General features: G+C 39.2%; 1 protein-coding gene across 10 annotated transcripts; it reads left to right on the forward strand.

Annotated features, from left to right (window-relative positions):
• Window positions 1–102: 102 nt before the first annotated feature.
• On the forward strand, window positions 103–24268 carry pip4k2aa (phosphatidylinositol-5-phosphate 4-kinase, type II, alpha a). 10 transcript variants are annotated; one of them, XM_029146015.3, is made up of 12 exons: window positions 103–1148; window positions 10511–10608; window positions 10715–10811; window positions 11806–11958; window positions 12166–12312; window positions 12735–12773; window positions 12997–13023; window positions 15735–15851; window positions 19094–19207; window positions 19582–19822; window positions 19975–20078; window positions 20185–24268. In XM_029146015.3, exons 1-12 carry the CDS (start codon window positions 1008–1010, stop codon window positions 20263–20265), a joined length of 1359 nt encoding a protein of 452 aa, XP_029001848.1. In that variant the 5' UTR covers window positions 103–1007; the 3' UTR covers window positions 20266–24268. The 10 variants fall into 10 exon arrangements, with proteins under 10 accessions (XP_029001848.1, XP_029001851.1, XP_029001850.1 ...); XM_029146018.3 differs by having other exon boundaries at window positions 15735–15842; XM_029146017.3 differs by having other exon boundaries at window positions 15738–15851.
• The last annotated feature ends 952 nt before the right edge of the window (window positions 24269–25220 follow it).

Below are 25220 nucleotides of genomic sequence, written 5' to 3' on the forward strand. Positions count from 1 at the left end.
GCAGATTTAGGCTGATATAAATAGGCTCTTGTGTGCTATTAAAAGGCAAAAAAGTGGTATAGACCCGGTGGAGGGAGGGTGGTGCAGCGAATCCTCACAGCAGAGGCGAAGCGCAGGCTGTCACGTCCCCTCCCCTCCCCTCCCCTCCGCCGAGCTGTCAGATGACAGCGGCACGCATGAACGATACTTCTGTGCACACGGATTTGACCACCTCTTTATTTTACGTCCAGAAATGTGTTCATGACAGGAACATGACAGGATACACCCTACTCATCTCTACGGACTGACCAAAAACGCGTCGGAGGGGGCTGGGCCGTTGCTACTGGTGCGCTGCTAGCTAGCGTGAACGGTTAGCTTACATGCTAACGGTAGCGGAGCCCTGTTCTGCTTTTTGCCGTCCCATGGCTAACGTTGCATAGCTGGTTGCCTGGCGAAGGTCGGAAGGACTAACGTTAGCTGGTAGTCAGGGGCGTTTAGCTAGCCGTTCATTGTCAGTAGTTTGTTATTTTAATTAGCAGTTTTAGGAGTACATGGACGAATGTTTTTACATTCGTGACGTGACTTCACGTTTCGCCACCTCTTCAAAATTTTTATTGAAATTTGTCGTTGATGTTTGCTAACTAGCAAGCTACGCGGTAATGCTAACGCCAGCTCGCTGAGACCTCACATCTTAGGGGTGCGGAGAGCTCCAGACAAGTCGAGGAAGGAAGAGTCTTATGATGTGGGCTGCGCGAAGCGGCGGACCGTCAGGCGAGGGAGAGCAGCAGTATTAAATTAAACACGCCGCGTTTCTGCCATATCAGCCGTTGTCGAGGTAGGATCATATCATTAGCTAAGCTGTGCAGGACGCCGGATGAAGCAAATAACTGGGGCACTCTGATTTGCGACCTGGCTATGAGCCGTGTTGGTGATACGGAGTCGTGAGCTGGTGGGCACCGTACCACCTTCAAGCGAAGAGACACTGACAAGACTATTGTACCGACTTGCAACAGCGAGCTTGTTTAAAGATGGCTTCAGCGAGCAGCATCGCCGCATCTATTGCGAGCAAAACGAAGACTAAGAAGAAACACTTCGTCGCTCAGAAAGTGAAGCTCTTCCGTTCCAGCGACCCTCTGCTCAGCGTACTTATGTGGGGAGTCAACCATTCGGTAAGTCAGACCATATAATACTCGTGCTGATCCTCTGTTGCATCCCTGTTGACCTTTTGGTGTCCCACATTAAGCTTTAGGTATTTGCTGTCAACTGTCAGCCTTTGTGACTTGATTGACAAGTATGAGATGACAGGTGTCCAGCTGTTGGCTGTTGTGCTGTCAGTAAATGTCAAATCACTAGTTGTGTGTAGTAAGGTTTGTACGGGTCCATCTTGCATGCTGCGTTATTGTGTGATTTTGATGTTTTCACCATTGTGTGTGTGTGTGTGTGTGTGTGTGTGTGTGTGTGTGTGTGTGTGTGTGTGTGTTTGTTTGTTTATGTATCTGAGGAGTAAACTCGTCCGTAGCTTCCTGTTGTGCACATGCAGGATAAGCTCCTAGGGCACTGTGTCATGAGAGAGCAGATCTTCCCATGCGAGACAGCTTGTCTGTACAGTCTACTTTTTCTTCAACTGCACCGAGACGATACTCGTAAATTGGAAACAACACAACTTGGCAGGCAGAGGACACACACATTTTTGGCACCAACAGTAATGTGTACAACACACCGTTTTGTACACATTACTAGAAATCACAAAGATATCCACAGTTTCTCAGTTGTTACATTTTTACACATCCCATATTCAGCTTGCTACTAATAATCATAACATATAGCACTGTGTGTTTATATAACAGTTTATCTTGTGTTTAAACTGAGAATAAATTCCAATATGTAAATAAAAGAGACACACACTAAGTAGAAACCTTTTCAGAGGGTATGAGAACAATGTACATTTATATAAACCATACTAGTGCATTTTATGAAATAATTTGGTTGTACTGTATGGTAGTTTCTTCTCTACTGTATTACCCTTAATTATCTTCCAAATACAATTAATGTCAACCAATATGCTTAATCTGGTTGTTTTGGTTTGTGCACTGTGTAGCAGTGCTCAGTAGTCAGTTTGTAACAGTTCACCCAGCAGTGACTGCTGGGTGAACTGTTACTTAATTAATGGGCTTCATCTCAGTAGGAACAAGAACATTTTATGAGTTATAAAATATAATAATAATAATAATAAAATATGTCAACTACACGTGATTTCTGTTGATATACTGTGGTATTGAATTTACCCTTGTTCACTATTACAGTGAGAAGAATTGCTGTGGTTATCATTTTTATTACCACTGTTAAAAAAATTGCTGGTACTCAATGGAAATCATTAGTTTCTGATTCCAATTAGATCACACACTGACAAACCCATTCACCGTCACTGTACTTGCTCCTGCTCATTACCTTATCCTTACCACAAATATTGCCCAACCCTAGCCTAAACTTAACCAAAACCCTAAACTTCAGGGTTCAGACATCCTCACCGCACCAAAATGAGTGTGCACCACCATAGACTATCTTCAGTATTGCATTTGAGTACAAATGAGTCTTAGGAAGATAATGGTTGCAGAAGGGCAGACAACAAAGTATACAGAGGATCAGGATAATTGGGTCTGGTTCTTCAATTCCAACTTTTCAGTTTAGGCATCTTCATACAGCTCCCTGTAATACTTGTTCTTGGACAAACAGCTCTCACTTAACCTAGTGGTGCCTTTTGAGGGTATTGTCCTGTTAGAAAACAAACGACTGTAGTGACTAAGTGAAAACCAAATGGATAGTGTTCCCTCCATTATGAAGTCACCAGCAGTATTACCAGCAGAGCATCCCCACGTCATCACACCTTCCCCTCTATGCTTTACAGTGAAAACCACACATTCAGTAATCTGGTTACCCTCTCTAAGTCTAATAAAAGACACAGCGGCCATCAGAACATTGTTATAATTTAATTTCCTTGCTTTTCTTGACTGTTTTTCTTCTGAGTATGGTTTCTTTGTTGCAATTCAAGTGTGAAGTTCTATCATTTGTTGAAATATGTCTGCCACTTTAACTTTGAGGAACGTTTATATGGGCTCTGGTGTGAGGTGCTGTAATTTAACAATTACTGAGGCTAGTTATTCTAAGAAACGGATTGTCTTTTGTTCATTTTAGTACCTAGGAAGGTTTCCATGAGAGCCAATGTATTGGCATTTGGCAGTTTTGGTGCATTTGGAGAATTCACAAAAGGTTTTTGTCTGATCTGGTTTTGTTTAACACTTTCTTTAACACAATATGAATTTGTGCTGCACTAGTAGCAGCACTAATTGGGGTATAACTCTTGGTCTAAAGTACATTAGGAAATCAAGAAAAAGGTGTATCCACGAACTGAGCATAGTTTCAAGTGATTTCTTTCTAGATGTGATGAGAAAGTGGTTGTGCTGTCAACAAAATTATATGCAGCTCTGGACAATGTAAAATATGACTATGGATTGGTCAACCTTTTTTTTGTTTACATTATAATTTAATACACAGTCTTTCATAGTTTTTATGTCTTCAGCAATATTGTACAATTCAAAAGTAAAAGAAAAAGAAGTGCAAAAAAAGACACTGAGGAGACAGTGAGCCAATACTTTTCACTGGCAGTGTACGTGTTCAAACTATGCTCATAGATTGCATAACAGAGAGACACATTTCCTTTTCACTGTTCCATATCTAATGCCAGTAGTAATATAAAAATGAAGTTTATTACTCATCATCAGAATCACTACCAAAGGGTATTAATGCTGCAGTTTTCTATATGTTAATATAAGGTAGGTTAACATTTGCATGTAAAAACTAAAGTGGTTTTTACCTAGCTGGTATTGCACAATTTTTTCGTGTCTGCAATAGCCTCTGGTTTTCTTTTAGCTATACCTGATAAATGAGTATAATCTCCTGATTATTATTTCATCCTCAGTCATATATCTGGGCGTCTTATATTTTAGAACACTGCATTTTAAAGTAGAAATACCAGATTTGTTTTGATTTTGCAATTCAGTACTTTCCATAATTGTATGTTATTCTGTCAATATTTCTAGAATATTGGTAGTGTTGTAACAGACTGTCAAATTCTCAAGTTCTGTGTGCTTTAGGAACCCTAACATGACTGTAGTTGAGGACATTGGGATTACATAGTATGAATCCTGCAAAGATGCTTCTTGAGACTACATATTAATCACACATGTAGTCCACAGGATGTGCCAACAGTTTGACATATTTGGTATCTGTTGTTATAACCTACAGCACATTGTATATTCTTCATCAAAGCAGTGGCTCTTAGAAACTTAACAAAAAAATCTTGTAAATCTTGGCTTACATTAAGACTCTCGTCATGTTTGGATCTAAAATAAAATAACTTTAAAATGACTAAACATCCCAGGGATAAATTAACAGCTTGCTTTGGCTTCTTAAAAATAACATAATAAAACATCAACAGCAATTGAATGTTCCAAACCCACTGCAGGAGCACTTTAAAGAGCACATCTTTACTGTTTTCCAGAGAGCAGTGTTGACAAGGTCTGCAGGATTTGGCAAAGAAATATTGTTATTTACCAGTTTAATGACATAAATGAAACTACTTGGAAACTGTGGAATACTGATAATTTCAAAGTTTTATTTTTTAACACGTACAAGCAGATGGTTTCTTTTGAAGATTATATGAAATCCCTCTGGTGTACACACACACATCATGTGAATCTTGCACTTTGCCAAGTATCATTATATGCTTTTTATCATTGCAACAACTTGCCATATGGCATGGTACTCGCAAATAGATCTGTTTTGTACTCTGGTGCAAATATAGAGTAGTTATGTACATTTTGTGTAGTTCCACAGTCTCTCTCTTTGCACAGTGTTGCTACGCGTGACCTCTGTCAGTATAACAGGTTAAGATTTATTATTCCTTAGCATCCATCTCCACCTTCTCTGCATCTAGTAGCATTCAACCTTTTGCACTTAACTTACATGTTCAGCATTAGTGTTCATGTGTAGCATGCAGTAGCATGCATTCAAGCTTTACGAGCACAGTTTAACATAACTGCTTTCTAGAAAGATACAGTTGTACTAATTTGAACGGTAGAAAGCTTTGTGCTGAAGTTCTGGCTTTGCTTTCATTTTTTTTTTACCCAAGGGAGTTTGATAGCACTATAGTAATACAACCTGTCATGATGTCTTTCACTGCTGACTTCTAAGTAGATATGTGACTGGTTGGAACACTGCATTGTCACTGTTTAAGGCATGCATTGCAGGGCATTTGTCTTGGCATTTATTTTCACAGTAAGGCTGCTCTATTTGTATCCCCTATCATTCTATGTGGACCCTTCTTACCTACTCATATTGTGAAGAAATAGATTAAGATGATCTTCAAAGACCTCAATAAAAACACTGCTTTGAGCCCCCCAAAAGGTGTAGGCTACAGTGTGCAGTGAGTTACCATGCCCCACAGACTTTGTCAATCTTGCTCTTAAAAACAAAATAGACAAATACTTTTAAAACTTTTTTTTTTTTTTTTTTTATGAAAGTAACTTGAGAACCACTTAAAGGGTTTATAGTAGAGAACAACACTCACTGTATGGTCTTTATGGGTAGGTCACTGTTTACATTTGAGATGTCTCAGATACACTGAACTTTACAGAGGTGCAGGTGCTAAAATGTTTCATAAAGATTATTAAAAAATTAGGAACATGATAGGACATATGGTTTTAGTAAATGAACAGATATGAATGTCTATTTAAGAGTGACTTTATATTTTCAGATCCTAGCATAACCAGTATGTACGTATGTTTTGCATCCATTACGGTCATGGATTTTAATGAAGAGTGCTTTCTTTGTGTCTGACTCAGAGTAGCTATGTCTGGTTCTTTGGATTACATAAGAGGTGGATACTATAAATATCTGCAGGGGTGACCTACAGCTAATATGTTTGATGATTATGGGTGAGGAAAATAGAACTTGGGTCTCGCATCATAGCTTCTTTTGTCTAGCTTACAGAAGCTTCTTGTAGTTTGTTCTAGCTTTTTTTCTTGAAAAACATTGTGAAAGGTTTTCTTTTTTGTCCTCTCCTTCATTTGTACAGAGACATAGACATACCATCAGTTAGCAGTTTAGTGGGTACAACAACACAACAATGATGCAGTCTAGTATTAGGTGTTTAGCTGTATGATCACTAGAAAGATGCATGCATACCCAATGTACATAATATTTATGTAAGTCCCTATGCCATAACATGCTCTTTGCTCAGATGTGAAATGGCATGTTGCTGAACAGCTTGATTCTCTGAGCAGGTCCGGTCATATACTATAATCCTGTTTGTTGCTCAGTCAGTCTAAACCACTACATCCTTTAATAGCTGGCCTTTCATAGCACTGACTTTACAACAGCCTTGCTAAGCTGTCTACTCGTGTGATTGCACATGCATTCCTACTGGTGATAACTGTAATTATGTTTTCATTTATACTGTAAATTCTGACTAGTTAACCTACCATGCAGTCAAATTGCCTTAAAACACCTGATAAGGCAAGAATAAATTTGGTTTAATATAGTTGGTCAAACATTACTAATGTAATGGAGAAACACATTTTTCTCAATCAGGAGTAACTGTGAGTTTGATGGTCAGTCTGTTTTTGTTTGAAGCTTGAGTAGCTTGCATGCAGGTGTGTCTCTGCTTAGGTTTTACAGGTTCACTATTGGCTGCTAGTGAACTGCTCCTGAGGATGATGTAAAGCTTTGCTCACCTTTCCCCTGTAGATTAGCTGCACTCCTGCTACGTGAAGTAATGATCTACTCTACCTCTTTGACAACAAATGCCACACTCTTTTGGGTATATAACTAAACCCTGCAAAAATCAGTAAAAGTGAAAAATCTAGTACACTATGTAGATTAGAGTGCAACATTTATAGTTATTCCTTTACATTTAATCTTCAAAATATTAAATTATTACATAATAAAATTAGAATAAGAACCACTTAACGTACAACATCTTGTAAATAAAACTTAAAAAAGAGGTTTTGCAGGATTAAAACTGGCAAGTTCAAAACTGTACAAACTTTCCAATACATAAGCTCACTTTCATTTCTCAGATATTTTGGCAAACTAAGGGAAACTATAAAGGAAACTGGAGCTTCTTCATGGGGCCACCCATTATATTCATGTGCACTGCTGTACAAATGTCGAGAGATTATGTGAGTCTGAATAAAGTGATAGTGGAACGTTAAGGACTAAGGCATTTTGTAACCTAGATCAACACTGCAACATCAGCTGTATCATGAAAGTCAGTAACTATGTTGACAGACATGAGAGCAACTGGCTGTTGTTCTAATGCTGTTTGTTGCTGAATGTCTCATTCTGGGGGCAAGCCTGCTTTATTAGAATCATCTGTACTTTAACCAAGTGGAGTATACATGGTATAATTTCTGTGCTGTTGAAAGAATTAGTGGGCTATCATCTGCTAAGAATGAGTCATCTTTCTCTCATTGTTCAGCAAGATAACACTATGCCATGCTGCTGACGGAGCACACTCTCTTCAACAACTTCCTGTCCATTGGAGCAACAGCGAACTCTTGCTTCACTCTGGGCCGGAAAACCAGTCCTCATCACCATGGAGACAAACAGGAAGTAGTGGTGTGAAATTTCTCTGCAAGATTGATAGCTGCAGAAAGATAAGCAGATTTGCTGCATGCGTTTGATTAAAGAAAACACACAGAGGTGTGTGTGTGTGTGTGTGTGTGTGTGTGTGTGTGTGTGTGTGTGTGTGTGTGTGTGTGTGTGTGTGTGTGTGTGTGTGTGTGTGTGTGTGTGTGTGTGTGTGTGTGTGTGTGTGTCTAAAAGAAATTCTAAGAAACATAGCAGATAAAAGAAATATCTCTAGAAAGTATTCAGCCCCTACATGTGCACTTCCTTTTGTTTTATTATGCTAAAAACTCAAGTTTGGGATTTGTTTGCTATTGTATTACTGCAGCTTTTCTTCTAATGACTCTTTGTTGGTTCTGGTTGTAGAAGATACAAATTGTTGGAGTTTGGAAGATTGATATAATCCTATTTATGTTGGATGCAAGGTCAATAGTCTAATCGCTGCCTGGTTTTCTTTTTCATGATGCGCTATACATAGTACTGTAAATAGATCTCTACTACATTCAGGCCAGTCAAGCATATCCATTTTGTGCCTACAGTACGAAAAACGCTCTTGTAGCACATACAGTATAGAATTGTCTTGCTGCTGCATTATTCACAATATTCCTTGGAATACATATTACCCACATGGCAAAAATACTCTTCTGGATTGGTGGTACTTTTACCCATGCAAAACTCTGGCTGTGGACACCCAGATACTCATCTCTATATTAATGCTGGCTTTTGCACTTTTTGTTGATAATTTGTCTATTTCTGTTGAAAATTTGCACTCAAAATAAAATTTAAACTTAGTACAAAAGTATCCTGAACTTTTGATACTATTATGTGGTGAACTTGTCATTACCAAGTTTCAGAAACACACCATCTTGGCTGCGAGCATCTGTCACACAAAATATTTGTTCAGTCGTAGAGTGGGAACTGCGACTGGTGTACAGCAACACACAGGTAGGCTGACACCTCAAACTCAAATTGTAGGTCAGGCTCCCTACTTCATGTTGATTATGAAATGTAATGACAATATGAAATTTATTGTCATGTCATTTAGATACTCCCAAGTTTGCGACTCGACAGAAATATAGAACCTATTTGTGCGTTGACTTTCACCAATGTTCCAACAGATGTGTATGTGTTCCTGCTAACATAAAGCATTGTGTCTGCCTTTGCTTGAATCGCAGCTTTGTTGGTAAGGCGACATCTCCTCGCTGAATACTCAGACTAGATCTGTGCTATAGCATCATTGTGACTTTGGTGCTTGTCACACAAAGGTACTGAGACATACTTGGATATGGCATCTGTCGTCTTTGTTGAGCTGCTCGCTCCATTCTGTTTAATTTTTGCTTTCTCGTGTCTGCCTTTTTAAGCTTTTTCTTCTACCCTGTCTTTGTCTTTAAGATTGATGTACTAAAACACTGAATTCAATGCTAATTTATGAATATTTACATATATGTTACAATAGGTTGATGTTGGAAGACCAGGTTAAATGTCTGTATATATGTGTTTCTGTATATTAGAATGCCTTTATTAGTCCCACAGTGGGGAAATTCCCATTTCCCATTCCCATTTCATTCCCAATTCTTGGACGCTTGTGTCTGCACTAATCCAAATATACTGTACTATCAGTCAATGAAGAGTACTTTTGGCACACAAACTGGATTATTGATCAGTCATACAGTGTTGAGATCTGGGACCAGTACCTCAAGTGCTTCTTAACTATTTAACTACTACTTTATACTCAGTGGTTAATTGTGTAATCTGTGCCTATTCTGCCTGCCTATCGTTATTTTTGCTACAATTGAATTTGAATTTGAATTTGAACCGTGGAAATCAGCGTATTAAGAATTATAGCACACATTATAACAGAAATGTACAAATACCAATGAAATAATTAGAATATTAGCGATATTTGTACCCTGATTTGTAATTTATTTTGGTTTGTTAGCGCATTGTGAAGTTGTTGGTGTCTTTGTTGAGCATAAATGTCAGAAGTGTACTTGAATTACTGTTTGTTGGCAGTAAAACAGATTGAATTGGCTTACTGTTATAGCAATTAAGCACACTTGGTACATACTGTAGAGACACACATGCGCGCTCACTCACATATCTTGTCATTAATGTTGTAGCTCCATTTTATGAGCTCATTTGGTGGACCTGCAGTTATGTTGTTTTTGGAATGACTATTTATTAATAGATTGATGCCACCAGCCAGCACCCCTGCCTGGAGCCAGCAACAAAGAAGCACACACACACAAGCTGTTCCTGAGTCAAAACAAATGTCAGGTCTATGTATTACAGTTATGTGATGCATGTCCAACTTTGAATAGAAACCCCTGCAATGTACCTTATGTGTTTGGGGCCCCACTGTTTAAGCAGTGTACAAAATTTAATGAAGCATCTCAATGACTGTATTGTTTAGGAAGTCTAATCTGTCTGAGTGCTACTAGTTTGTTTCATCTCCTACTGCACCATGAGAATTATGGATCCTAATATGTGAATTATAATTACTAATTACATTTTAAAAAACATCAGCACTTTTTTTTCTCGGATATTTTTCATGTTTTTGGGCTATGCAACATATTTGACAAAGAAAACTCTTTTGTCAACAATAGATCAAGATACACCTGTACGTAAACTGAGCATAAACTAGTTGGCTTCAGTAGTGATGATTTGAGTCCACACCTTTACCTTTGTCTTGTTGATTGTGTTGATTTTATTAAGTCATTCACATACAGTATCCCAGTGCTTTTCAATTACTGACTTCTAGCATTTTTGTTGCGATAACATTCTTTTAGCTGAATTGTTTTCTGCATTAGAGAAATCACTGACCTTTTCCTTTCTTTCTGCCCAGATAAACGAATTAAGCCATGTCCAGATTCCCATCATGCTCATGCCAGATGACTTTAAGGCCTATTCTAAAATCAAAGTGGACAACCACCTTTTTAACAAGTAAGTGTGACACTGTTAATTCCTTTTTTTATTTTAGTTATTATTTATCAGACTGCATGTATAAAAATGTCACTTGTGTTATAAATTAATTTGTCTTTACTCGCAGGGAAAACATGCCCAGCCATTTCAAATTCAAGGAGTACTGCCCACTAGTGTTTCGAAACCTCAGAGAGAGGTTTGGCATTGATGATCTGGACTTCTTGGTATGAAGATACACTGTACTTCCACAAATAAATTGATCATAATGGTGAAAAAGCCCCTTACACCAGTACATTTAACCCAATGATTAGTTAAAATGCATACTTAACTAACACTTTCTAACACTGGCCTATAGTAATAACAGTCTTAATTTTGTGTTTTTATCAATTCCGCCATTTTTTTAGTCCCCTCTCTTTCTTCCTTTTCTTTTTAATGTTTTCCCTTCTTCCTATCCTCAGTGCAGTGAGTTGGCAGTATTTGGAGGTCATTGTGTCCCAGCTCAGTGCAGCTGTCATTTTCACATGTTTACATTAGGGTTCGGATGGCCGCAGTGAGTGGGCAGTAGGGGTGTTAAGGCAGTCAGTTTAAAGGAATTTTGTGACATCGGTTATTTGTGCTTTTTTCCTACATGAGTCCTTTGCTTTGTAGTAAAAAAAGAGAATGCCTTTGCTCTGAAAGTAGCTTGCTGGTAGCTTTTTAATTATATTAGAGTTATAGTTTATGACACCCAGCTGTAGTGATATGCAATGCAAGCAGTTTTACATCTGTACCTGCAGATGTGTTCACCACGCTTGCAAACGCTCTTGCGTCGATGATGGGTTTGTTAAACCTTAGTTAGTCAAGTTAACAAGTGAGTTGAAAGGGGGAAGGGGCTAAAGGCAAAGGACATCAGGAATGCCTGGACAATGAGGCATTGACCCATGGATGTTGGATCATGTTACATTTGAGGCTTGAAGTCTGGGCAGCAGCTGTCCATGTCTATGTGTGGCTTTGGACATGCAACAGGCTTAGGGGTCAAAACTCCATATGGTTAAAGTGGACACTGGCATATTGTTCCAGCTTAGGCCTTAATCAATTATATAAGGAAAGGGGCTTCTAAACAAATTTGTCAGTTCAATGTCAGTTATTTAAACATGTCAACTTAATATGGGACCTTTAGTTGTTTATTCCTTAGTATGTACACGATAAATAGTTTGTTTTCTGTTTTTTATGTTGCAGAACTCTCTGACACGTAGTGCTCCCTTGAACACTGAAGCCCAGGGACGGAGTGGAGCCCGCTTCCACACTTCTTTTGACAAACGCTACGTCATTAAGACCATCAGCAGCGAGGATGTGGCAGAAATGCATAACATTCTGAAAAAATACCATCAGGTGGGAACAGCCAGTAATTAAAGACTGCTCAGTACATAATCACAATAGATCATAATCTTTAGGAACCACCATTAGAGGCCTTTGATGCTCTGAAGTTTCAATGAATTAGGACTTATAAACATATTATTATAATACTTACCCTGCACCCTGCAATAGAAATGTACCATACGCACAAGTCAGGCCCTCACAACATCTCTCTTTTGCCAGTTTATTGTGGAGTGCCATGGAAACACGCTGCTGCCTCAGTTTCTGGGGATGTACCGACTCACAGTGGACGGAGACGAGACCTACATGATTGTTACACGCAATGTCTTCTCCCACCGCCTTTCTGTCTACAAAAAGTATGATCTCAAGGTATGAGGGGACGATACCAATTCCTGTCCATAGAATTATAAAAATAATAAATATTAAATATATTTTTTGTCTATAACACCACTTTAAGATAAATATAAATTTAAGAGCGTACAACTACTCTCCTTTTAGTTCTCGTGGGTTTCCACTAAACTGATTTTTTGCATGCAATGTAAGAGTAAAAATAATATGTATTTTACAAAAGGCACATGATTAGAGCAAATGCTATATTTTTGGAGGACAAGGGCAACTTTACACTCTGAACATGTTGCCCGTAAGTACTTTAAACTGGGTTTAGACTTTCAATCTGTCTCGTTGAGCCTAATTGGGGGAGCATCTGTGTGTAGGCCTGCACAAGGGACCATCCAGGGCTTCTGGTAATAATTGGCTTATAAAAAGTCATTTTCTATTTTTACTTTTTCTAGGGTTCTACTGTGGCAAGAGAGGCCAGTGACAAGGAGAAGGTACTGTAGCCTAACCTGAGCCTGGATCTATATATTTACATATTTCCACATTAATTTTAGCATTGAACATAAAGTATATATAAACCTCAAACTAATGTGTTATATATATTTTGATGATGTGCTACACATGTTTCATCCATTCAGATATTACACTGTTGCACATCAACACCAAGGACACTTTGTCTTTCTATTTTCTAATGCTCTTACTAAATCTATCTCCTAGAGAATAAACAAGGACAAGTACAGAAAAGTAAGAAAATATATATATCAGCCATTTTTATTATCTAACAAAACCCTCAAAACCTTTTTGTGGAAGTGACCATAACCAAAAGTGTTCTATAATTATTTCTGAAAGAGCAAAGAAAAATCTCCAGTAATTCTGATTAATATTTTTCTGAGGCACTAAAATGAAACATTCAAATTTGTTCAGCTGTGATTTTTCTTTTTCGGTTGTGCACAAATTACTCAAAATTAGTGCAGATTTTGTCTTTGTTCGTTTGAAAAATGTGACCTGTAACTGGAAGGCACTGGAAAAGCCAAGAAACTTGGAAAAAAAATCTTTCATATTGTGAAATGTTTGGAAAAAGAGCCAGGTTTTGAGACTGAGCCATGAAGCCAGGTGGACACGACGAAAGAATATGATCAAAAACACAATGTGCTCCAGCGATTTTGGTAAATGGCACCTAACCAATTTGAGGTTTACTGTCATCACCCAAATGGCCAACTAACACAACTCAGGTTTTGTGTTTTGTTTTCCTTTGGTTGGGGATGACAGTAGCACGTATCCATCACCTTCAGTTAGTACCTACTTCATCGTCCCATTCCTTTTTAAGCCCCTGCACGCTATTTGTGTTTCTCTTATTTGCTTTATTCCCTCTAACCTTGTTGCTGCTGTCCATCAGTCCCCCTGCTTGCTGTCTGTGTGTGAAAGACTGAGGATTAGGTGTGTGTGTTTGGGTATGTATTGATAGTTGTTGCTAATCTAATGTTTTGTGTGTGACTGTGTGTATGTGTGGCCAGTGTATCTATAAGCTAGAGCTGTTTTTTATTGTTAGTGATGATTTTGTTTTGAGCTACTGGTTGTTTTGATCCCAGTCTTGGGTTGTCTGTTAAGAAATAACTGGTTCTCTGAAAATGAGAAAAAGGCTCAATAGTTTGGGTGTGCTTTGTGTTTCAAATTAGAAAGTAAACCATCCAAATGGATACCTCAGAAGATAAAGACTTCTCCGTGATGATGTTTGCAGAATCGTTGAAAGGTCAATTTGAGTATTCATCGAAGTAGTGTTAGAAAAAGAATGCGTGTCCAATGCGGGTTTTTTCCTCATTGCATGTCTCCACTTGCTGCTCTGCAAAGGTTGGTCTGACCATGGAAAGCGATTTTATACTGTATGAGCCTTACCATTTTGACATAGAGGGCTTTGGACTTTCCACTGGGTTTTACAGGGGCTTATTCTTCATGCAATGAGCCATGAAGGACTTCAGGGAATCCCTGAACTAAATATAGCCTGCTGTAAATGGAAGAACAAAACATTATTGGGATTAAAACAAATGAGTGGAAAACCAACGCAACTGAGGATTTAACACATGTGAGCCTACTGTGTGACCTATTTTTTGCCTGCAGCTCAGCTGTGTTTGACACATCATTTAACACAGCTTCCTTTTGTCTCTTATCTGACAAATGTTTCACAACTGTTTGCTGTCTATCCTCAATGCAATGTGAATGCAAAGGACAGAAGGGCCACAAATGCTAGGTAAAATGCATTTCACAAACCGGTACATGCTGTGTGCACACTTACTCTGCGTGATTGTCAAACTGAGACATAACCAAGGGTTACGACATAAGATAAGGATCTGACAGGGAGAGGCTAGTTTCTCCTGAAACAAATTTACACTGTACACACGCGCATAAAACGACTAATAGTTCCCCTCTTTAGGTGTTCGTTGCTATAGATACATTTCAGACACACTCACGTGGCAGTTTGATTGTTGAAGATGAGACTTGATGCCAAATGAAAAAGAACAATAAGATGTTCTGATTAAAAGGTACAATGTGTGCTAAAAGGATGTACACAAACAACAAGCACGGCAGGGTTCTCTTCTGACTGCATGACCATCTCCCTTTCATGCATGCGTCTGCATGGTGTATAATGTTTTTCTGCATCCATTTAAGATCACATTATTTCTAACACGTTCTGATTTGTATGAACACCAGCTTCCATTCTGTTGTAAAACATGGACATGTTATGTTACTCCCACATATGAACTTTTTTTTCATAAACTATATTTATATAGTTTATAATAACAATGCTAGTGCATTTTGTGGTTCTTGTAGCTGCCAATTGTGTTGTTTAATAGCTAGAGCTAGTCTAACTGTTATAGACAGAATATCGTTTAATATGATCTTAAGTTGTTCTTGTTACTTGCAATTATTCTTATTCGTTGTTAAACACAGTAAGTTGTGTAGGACCCATTTATAGCTCTAACCTTCAAGTTGGCAAATACTGATGTAGATAATTTATGCAATCACCAGTTGTGACCTGGTGTAGGTTTAATCAACGGTATTTGGTTTGATTACTGTCTTTCTGCCCAGTAGCACTGCATCATTACCAGCTGGTATCAGGGTTTTAATGTGTCAGCATTATCTAGCATTTGAAGCTTGTGCAAATAGTAGCACACCTGAATACATATTTGTTAGACTACAGGTTCATAGAATATGGATTATTTTCCTGCTCAGTTTCCAGCTCCTGCTCTCCTTAAAGTACTGCTGGTAGGCTGGTTGCTGCGCTGGTGATACAGATCCTTCGCGCTGATGCCCTTTCCATCCCTCTACCTAGCTGACGAAATGTGTTCTGTTACATTTTAAACACTTTGCCTTTACTTCCAACTTCCTTCCTCCCTTCCTTTCTCCTTTCTTCTCTCCTTTCCTCCACCCCTACCGTCCCTTCCTCGCTCCTGTTCTAGCAGCCGCCCCCACCAGAGGATGTGCCTCCACGGCCCAAATCTGGTAACGTTCAGCAAAGGCTGCAAACACTGCGGATTGCTACGCGCTTTTACTGCGCCATGAAACACGTAAGAGATGTAAGAGAACCAGGGCTCATATACCAGGCATGATCTATTCAACTTCTTAACATTTTTTTTTATTTATTTATTTTTTTTTTACGGCCGAGCATTTTTGTTTCTTCGTCTTCTTGAGGCCACACTTTTCACCCATTCAGTTACATTTTTGCTCAACTTGTCAGAAAGTCCTGTTTTAGTTTTGCCAGATAATTAATTTCCACCATTCGCTCCACAACCCCTACATGAGTCTGACATGTTGGAGAACAAGAAACAAAAGAGTAAAGCGGAGGCATGAATGGGAGGGACATGCTGCATGGCCAAGTTGCTACGCAGCCGAAAAGATCAGAAATGTCAGAGGGAGAGCGTCCTTGCTTTGTTTGGATTATATTTTCAAGTTTAAACTGAAACAAACTAACTAAAATCACCAAACAGAAAAAAAAAACTCTTCAGAGCAAAACTATTTCCTGAACCTGTCCTGCACCCATGAATGGTATCGTTCATCTGTCAGGAATCTTAAAACACAAGTTAAACCAACACCAGGTATTTTTTTGTTGTTATGGTTGTGCATTTTGTGCGCAGACACAGTAGACTGACACAAGGCAGTGCAACTCCTCTTCTTTTTAATTGTTTATGAATACCTATATAATTCTTTGCTTAAATCTTAATGTGATACACCAGTAATAACCACTAATTTAATAAGGAATATATCTGTTTATTATTTTAGGTCTGCTGCTTTTATTAGAAGGGCAGTAATGGCTTTCAGATGGAACCATGATCAAGTGGGGGAGAAGGGTGAATTGAGTGAATGAACATAATTACTTTCTCTTTCTCACAGACAGGTCTGTGGTTTTGCTACATACATAATACATAATACAATATAATTTATTGCATTAATTTTTCAATTTTTATCTGAGATCAGAGACAAGGTTTTGGTTTGGGGATCATTTATTTGTCACTACTTTGCGATGCTCATTAACAACCTACTTTTCTTTCTCTTGAAGTTAGATTCTCAGTGTAGATCACTGCTCAAGTTGCTAATGGTTTACTAAAGTCGTCCTAAATCAATGAAGATTCATAGAGTCTAATGCCTGACTGGGGAAGGAGTATAATATGTAATGGTCCGCTGAGAGTCATTTTCAGTGGCTGGTTATAAAAGGCAGTTGAATATGGATTTGAAATTACAGTTGAAATGTTTTTAGAGTTGAAATGCCTGTGAAATGGTTTTCTCTTTGCAGTTACTTTTACATTGCTTCCACATTCAGTTTTTGTGTTGCATTTATATTCTGTCTAGCAAGTTGTTCATCCCATGTTTCTTGCAAACCGGAGGTCTATGTCTGACTGTGTCATATCTATATGCACAGTATATGTGCTCAGAGTTCGAGTTTTCCTGTTCGTGTGTTAAGGTGTTGTCTGTATGCGTGTGTATGTGTGTCAGTGTGTGCAGACCTCATGATCCTGTCGTCTGTTGTTGCTGCTCTTCTGCTGCCGCCTTAGAAACGCTGTAGTAGCTAAACTGTTGCTGCTGCCCTGTTACCTCATTTCCTGCTCTGTTTTTTTCCCCCTCAGTGACTCAGAATTGGCCTTGTTCCTCTTCACATAACTCCTCCTCCCCCTATAGGCTGCTGGCAGTTTTGCAGCAGCCTGGTTTAGGAGAGTATTAATCCCACTAGATAGGCACTGAAATAGGAAATAGAAAAAAAAGAACATAAATGTTTTCTGCCTTTACTGGGTATATGAACAGAGTTTACATTAGCTGTAAACCACAATCTGGTTTCGGAGTTAAAATAGTGTTTGCCAGGGAAAACATTAATAAGAATTTGTGCTTTTCAGAGTCCAACCCAGTATCAACATGTATGAACTCTGGCTTTAAATTCAATGTCCTTAACAGTGTATGGATCTATCAGATGCATGTAAAGAGCAGGTTAATCGGACAAAAATGTCACAAGAAACATAGTGAACTGATACTTACAGTAAAAGAAAATCCAGTGTAAACAACGTGTAGGTGAGCTGATGCATCAGATAGATCTGTATACTGCTGTGAGCATGCTGCATGTACTGTTTCACACAGTTAAGTCATTCAGATTGAAAAGAAGCAGTGTTTTGTTGGGACACACCCACACTTGGCCAACTTACTGTACTAGCAATAAGCTACCTGTACAGTACATGTTGTATTTGACTGAGTCTGTGGTGGGTTAGGCAAGATGGAATAATGTAACCGACCGCAGACTCAAAGCCACATTTATCACAGCCGGGGGTTTCAACATGCATAGTTTTGAAATGTTGACATGACTCTGTTTTTTTTGTTTTTTTAGGATCAGACCTAATCTTGTTTTTATGCATTTTGAAATACCCCTCGACTGTTACAGTTGTTTATGATCTTATGATAACTGTTGCTGTATGTAAAATGTTTTTTCAAGAGCACTAGTTTGGAAAAAAGGAAAATGTCAGCAGGGCTACTTGTTCTAATAAATTATTCTTTTTGATAAAGAAATTGACCTTCAAAGTGAACTATAATTTGTTTGATTTTACTTGAACTAGTTAAAGGGAACCCAGTTTTCCATACAGACATAACAATCATATGGCTAATATTCCATGTGTGTGTGATAAAATCATGTGAACCTCCCAGTCAAATCAGTTGATGTTTTAATCATTGGGACGATAGTCCAGCCATAGGAGACTTTCCATTATTTAAGGAAGAGAAACATGGGTCTTACAGGGTTGCCAGTATGTTACTACACCAACAAAAGGAGATTTGTTGATTCTAGTCCAGCTGGAAAGTGCTGCGTGAAACTGTCCAAAGAGTCTGGACGTTACCAGCGGACTGTTAAGCAGACTTTACAAATACACAACATTCTTTCCACCTTTTCCAGAAATAGCACACCAGGAGTAAGCTATGTAGTAGGCTGGGAGGTCACGAAGAAGCCCCACGGAAACATCCAGGAGGCTAAAGGCCTGTCTAGTAGCACTGCTGTGCTGCTTCATCTCCTTGGGGTTCCCCTTTTCTAGTTTTAGAATGTGTGTTAAAAATTCTGATCACAATTGGCTTTGCATTCACGCAAAATATAAAAAATTCTAAGGGGTTAACAAACATTATTCAAATAGATTTAAGGAGTCAGAGTCTTGTTTTGAATACACTTTCTTACTCATTTTCTAAAACAAATTGACTATCCACACTTTCCCCAATGCTACAGGACGTGTCATGTCTGATAGGTTGAACTGTTTAGCTTTGTGTTTTTTATTGGGTTCCTCATTTCCAATACCAGGCCAAGGAGCTGCCCACCTACAAGGACAATGATTTCATCAATGACGGGCAGAAGATCTACATTAATGAGGAGAATAAGAAAATGTTCCTGGAGAAGCTTAGGAAAGATGTGGAGGTATGTGTTAACCTTCACATGGACTCAAAATGTGGATTCCCGTTTGCTTAGTTTTAACAATCACACTAACATTTTGGGACTGACTGGAAATGCTGTGATTGAATTTACAGTAGCTTCATAAATTAACCATACTTTGCCCACCACTTTATGGTCAATAATGAAAAAAGGGTTTGAAATGTTTGCAAAAATGTATAGAAATCTGAATCTTTTACTTGTAAAAAGTAAGACCCCCTAGGATCAGAATAAAGTGCATCAAGTGAAGGTGTGTCTTTACATGAGAAACCCCCAATATAGAAAAATATAGTTATCAGTAGTTACCAGACTTGATAATTGGTTAATGTGTCTATAATTACACACAATTGATTCATCCCCAGTTCCTAGCCCAGTTGAAGCTCATGGACTACAGTCTGCTGGTGGGCATTCATGACGTGGAGCGTGCCGAGCAGGAGGAGGTAGAAAGTGAGGACAATGAGCCAGAGGAGGAGGGGGAGAGTGATGGAGGGGGCATTGGGACGCCCCCCGACAGCCCAAGCAACACTCTGGACAGCACCAAGCCTTTCTCACCTGGGGAGTTCGATCCTGCCATTGATGTCTATGCCATCAAAAGCAATGAGAGTGAGTAGCCAGTAGCCAAAGGCTCATTAGGCTGAAGTAATATGGTGCTGAGAGCTCCCCCTACTGGGCGAGTGTCACCTCCAAGCTGTTGACAGGGCTTTCATTGTATTTACCAGTAGGTGATTTATACTGATGGTGCATTTGTTTTAAAGGTGCTCCGAGGAAGGAGGTTTACTTCATGGCTGTCATAGACATCCTGCAGCATTATGATGCCAAGAAGAAAGCTGCACATGCTGCAAAGACTGTGAAGCACGGGGTATGCAGCAACACACAGTCGTCCATCCTAACAACCCTAATCGGATGCTTCTTTGTGGCTAATGTGACAACTCCGTGCAGTGAATGTGTCTGTGTCCCCCCCACAGGCGGGAGCCGAGATCTCCACAGTGAACCCAGAGCAGTACTCCAAGAGGTTTTATGATTTCATCACCACTATCTTGTCATAGCCTCTAGGAGCATCGGCGGACACAGAGGCACATGGGAACGGGAGGGCAAGAGGGGGGCGAGGTAGAGAAAAGAAGCGACGGAGAGAAAAACATTGAGAGCCTGAATTAATAAGGTGCTGTGATGACTATGTATTACTCTCCCTCATCTGTTCTCTTTCTTCCTCCCTGGTTGTTTCTCTCTCTTCCAGTAGAGCACCATGCTCTGCAGCTAAAAAAACATTATTCGTTTACATTTAACCTCCTATGTTGAATTTTGGTAATGTTTTACTTTGGATGATAAGGGTGTTGAAAGTAAGTGTCCAAGTTATTACATTATTATTATATATATAATTTTTTTGTCTGCCTGGTTGTTTATGCGGCAATATGGCTCTTTTAAATTGCCTCTAGCACCACATTCAGCACCCTGCGTTTTTTCTTTTGGTATTTGTTACCTTGGTCCCCGCGAGGAGCTTGGGGAAGGGTATGTTGAGGTCAAGGGCAGTGCAGAGGTCAGATCCCGGCACATACAGCAGTGAGAAGACTTGAGCAGGAGACGAAGAGAATGTTTATATTGAGCCTAGTCTAATGCAAATATTCAGGTTCAGGAAGTAGGAAGACGTCTTCCAATAGGCCAACAGCCAGACCTCCACCCAAATGCTATACAAGCACGCAGCCAAACACATCTGCCCATTCGGGTTTCCACTCTAGCGCTCATCCTTTAGATGCCGCCCTTCCCTCTGCAGATCCTCTGTGTACAGGTCATGAACTGAGCCTTGCGTTACCCTCTTACACACACTCCAACCAACACTTCTCAGTGGCTGAGAAGAGTTCAGTTGTTTCAGTTAATTGTAACGCTCGTGTCCAACAGTAGTTGCACGTCAGTGTTTGTTAACGCTTTGTTCCCATTTGCTTTGTCGTGATGCACAGTGATTCAGACAGGATTCAGAGGAGTATGTGAACGCAGTACACACTTAATGTTCATCACTTGTGTTCACTTATCAGATGTTGGGCATTGTTGTGTAGTTGTGGTTTTATTTTCTTCCTGTGGCGGGGAATGACCTAGTGTTGTGACGTGTTGAAGTGATAAAGAGAAAGCCACTCTTTGTTCTGTCTTCATTCGGGGGGGCCTGACTAAAACAACAGCAGCCCCTACGTTTCTGTTGCCATCAGCACCTTATGAGTCAAATTTAAAAGATGTTGCACTTTTAGATTAGAGCTCCAATTCTGTTACATGCGCTGCAACAAGGAGGAAACTAAACTCGTCTCACTTAGAAATCCAACCTTAGAATGCTGAACTTGAATAGTGGCTCCCCCTCCATGTGTGACCTATGGGTACTGCTTACGCTCAACGGTCGGGAGGAATTTACTGCAATACTAGACGGGAGGAGTGGACAAGTGGTGTTCAGCGGGGAGTTCTAGTCCTTTCCGGCCCTTTGCAGACCTGTCGATGGTGGTCGATTTCAGGACTAGGCAGCAGCGTGGTAGTGCTTGTGCATTCAGGGCAGACAAAGACGGTTTACCTCCAGCATCGTACCAGCACACACCCAGTGGTGGCAAAGTGGTGTGTGTCAGTGTTTAAAAAGTGCGGGCGGGTGGGGAGTAGCTGAAAACCTAAAAGTCATTTGACTAATACCAACAGCGTTGTTCCCCTCTCTGCTGCGCGTTAATCGTTGTTTGTGTTGTTATTGTTGAGCATTTTTAAAGGTGGTTCATCTGTGTTTGAATTTGGCAGTTTTATGAATTGATGTTCTATAACATTTATGTTCTGTTTGACGTATTTTATTTTTTTATTATTATTTTTTTTTGGTCTATTTTGCACAAGAGGAAAGGAACCAAATGTTACGGACACAATCCCAATTAGTCAATGTGGTCTTAACAAGGAAAATGCAATATACATGTGTGTAAGTGAGAATAGTTGTTGTGCGTGTTGTCGTCTTGATAATTATCTAAAAGAAGTTCTCCCTGACTAACCCAAGCAAAAAGCTTCCATCACAGTATGTTTAGATATCATAGATTATATTCACATCTCTATTTTTACATTGGATTCTTTGTCACGAAATATAGGTGTATTTAAAAAGAAGCCGCCCCCAGGAGTAAACGATGGTGCTGTTACAAATGAAGAATGATATTGCTTGAATTTATACAATGCTTAATATAGGTGTATCTTTAAAAAAAATGACACGATTGCATGTCGCAGGACTACGTTTCCTTTCCCTTCTACTGTGTTGTTGCTGTTCAGGTTGTCTGTGCCCCCCCCCCCCCCCCCCCAACCAGATTTGTGAACTGTTTAGCATAAACTGTCCCTACCATGCTTTAAATTACTTTTTTTTTCATTATATACACTGTGCAAAATGTGTGCCTTTATACTTCAAAAGTTATTTAATTTTATATTTTGTAACCTTTTTTAAATCTAATGCAAAAGGTTGTTTTAATAGGTGTTTACTTTGCCATATGTTATTTCCCACTTTTATGTTCAACCTTCCTCCCACTTTGTCACCAACAAACCTCTGTGTAGACTTGTTAGTGTTATTCAGTCAGTTAAGTGAAACCATCCTAATATTGTGTTATAACCACTAGGGGAAAAAAACAAATGGCTGTCTTAAATCTGAGTATATGGATAGTTTTCCATTCTGTAAATCCAGCTCCTTTCCTGCTTTCGTATTAAAAAAAAAATGTGTGCGTGCGCGTATGTGTGTTTTGCCATCGTCATCTAGCCCCCACCTCCACCCCCACTCGGTAGTCTGCTTTGTCATTGAGTCACATTTCAGGTATGTGTGTGTTTGTTCTTAGTAATTGTCTAAAATGTCTCTTAAGCTTCAACGAACAAATCCTTTTCATTTTCAGAACCAGTTAATGTTCGTCAACTTCCATTGTTTTGTGGAACCTGTGTTATCAGGGACGTTATCAGCTGAGTCAGTGAATAGTTGATATTTCTGTGTTCTTCAGCTATAAATGGGCTTTTTTTCTTTCTGGTGTTCTGTGGTTCAGTATACACATTGGTTGTCTTAAAAACAGGGAATGAGGGAACACAATCTACTTCGAGTCTGCTTTGCTCTGTTTGGCCCTGGAGGCTGTGTGTGTGTGTGTGTGTGTGTGTGTGTGTGTGTGTGTGTGTGTGTGTGTGTGTGTGTGTGTGTGTGTGTGTGTGTGTGTGTGTGTGTGTGTGTAAAACAGCAGTGCACACTGGGGGAGTTGGGGGTTTTTTTTGGTTTTGTGTTGGGAAACTTTACTCTGGCTCTGTGTAAGCAAAGCAGTGCCACACTTTAACAGATGCAAATTAAAGCCGATAATAACACACACACACACACACACCCTCTGCTGTACCTTGAAATGAATCGCTTCTGTGACCTCTCATGAATGCGCTCCTTCACTCATTAACCCCCCCCCCCACCACCACCACCACACACACACACACACACCAGTCAGCCTGCTGCCACCGTTAACTTGCCAAACTCATCTTACAGAACATTGTGTATTATATATTTTTTAATTAAAGATGGAGTGAGGTGTGCATTGCTCATATATGCATATGTATATGAACGTCCAATTTTGTGAAAAGCAGCCCCTGTATTCATGTGGTTTAAAAAGTGTTAAGTATTTTTTTATTACATGTGACTGGAGGCCAGGCGGCATCTGCAGAGCTGGGTTAGTATCCTTTGGCTTCAAAATCACAAACGAATTTCTATTAGTGAACGAAATAGTCAACACAATTGTCCTATCTGTTGTAAATTGCATCTAGACGTAAACACACGGCTTAACAAGGACACGCCCCTCCCCTGCGCCATGAGCTCTGGCCCCCAGTATCTATAAGACTTAAGCATTGATAACATCAGTGTGTGTGCGCGCGTGCGTGTCTGTGTGTTAATTGCTATTTGACAATGGTTGGTGAGAGTGACCTTTAAGTGACAGCGAGGCCAAAATGTTGCTGTATGTTTATTGTTCACATATAATGTTGATAATAATAATAATACACTCCATTATCCAAGCCTTCACTCAAACCAATTAAAGCACTTGTTCTGCTTAACTCAAAGTCTTCCTCTCTTTTCTGCTTTTTATGATTCTGCAAACAAGTAATGTGTTCGTTTTTATTTTAGATGGTTTACGGTGGTCGTGGAATTTAATTGTGAAACTATATAATCGTGTTTTCGTTATTCAAAACAGATGCAGACTTTATGCTCTTGATGATTGTGCTTATTAATGCGTGATTCATCAAAAATTATAAAACTATACCTGGAGACGGATCTACATTTAAAAACACAACTAGGACGTCTCAGCCTTCCTGATGCATAATTTAAATATATTTTTTTTATTATTTGTAGTTTCGCTTCTTTGTAATTTTTAGTTATTGGTAAATCTAAAGTCATCCAGCAAAACCCAAACAAATGTTATTTATAACTGTGACAAAAGCGAGACGCTTGAAAATGTTCACATATGCAGCTTTGTCCAAGAGAAGCAGTAATACATTTACTATAGGTTAAATTAAGCGAGACCACAGTTTAACGTGTTTTTACAGCCTTGTTTCCATCATTTGTCCTAAACCCGTCCTTTTTCTAACGCAAACCAACGTGAAATACATAAAGGGGCAGTCGGCACATGTGAAAACGATTCATCCTGACTTCAAAATTAATCCGTTTTGCTCTTCTTGAAAAGTCGTTAACGTGCACCCTACGAAAAAGATAGTGTGAATGAAATAAAACACGGCAACGTATTTACTTTCCAAATAAAAGCAACTATTTATTTACAGCGCTTACATAATTGTATTCTTTTATACTTGTGCTGAAGTGAAGGTCGTCCTGAACACATCCAACCATCAGCTCGTTTAAAGTTTATACCTTTTAAGATTTCTATGTTCGTTGGAATAAACGTATTTTATATTATTTTAACTGTCTTCATTAGTGATTGTAGATCGCGAAGAACACGTGTGTGGCGGATTTATCAGTTCCGAATAGTGCGAAGGGCTTTTCATTTATGAATTT

The sequence above is a fragment of the Betta splendens genome, chromosome 4 (assembly GCF_900634795.4).
Source record: "Betta splendens chromosome 4, fBetSpl5.4, whole genome shotgun sequence".
In the NCBI taxonomy this organism is placed as follows: domain Eukaryota; kingdom Metazoa; phylum Chordata; class Actinopteri; order Anabantiformes; family Osphronemidae; genus Betta; species Betta splendens.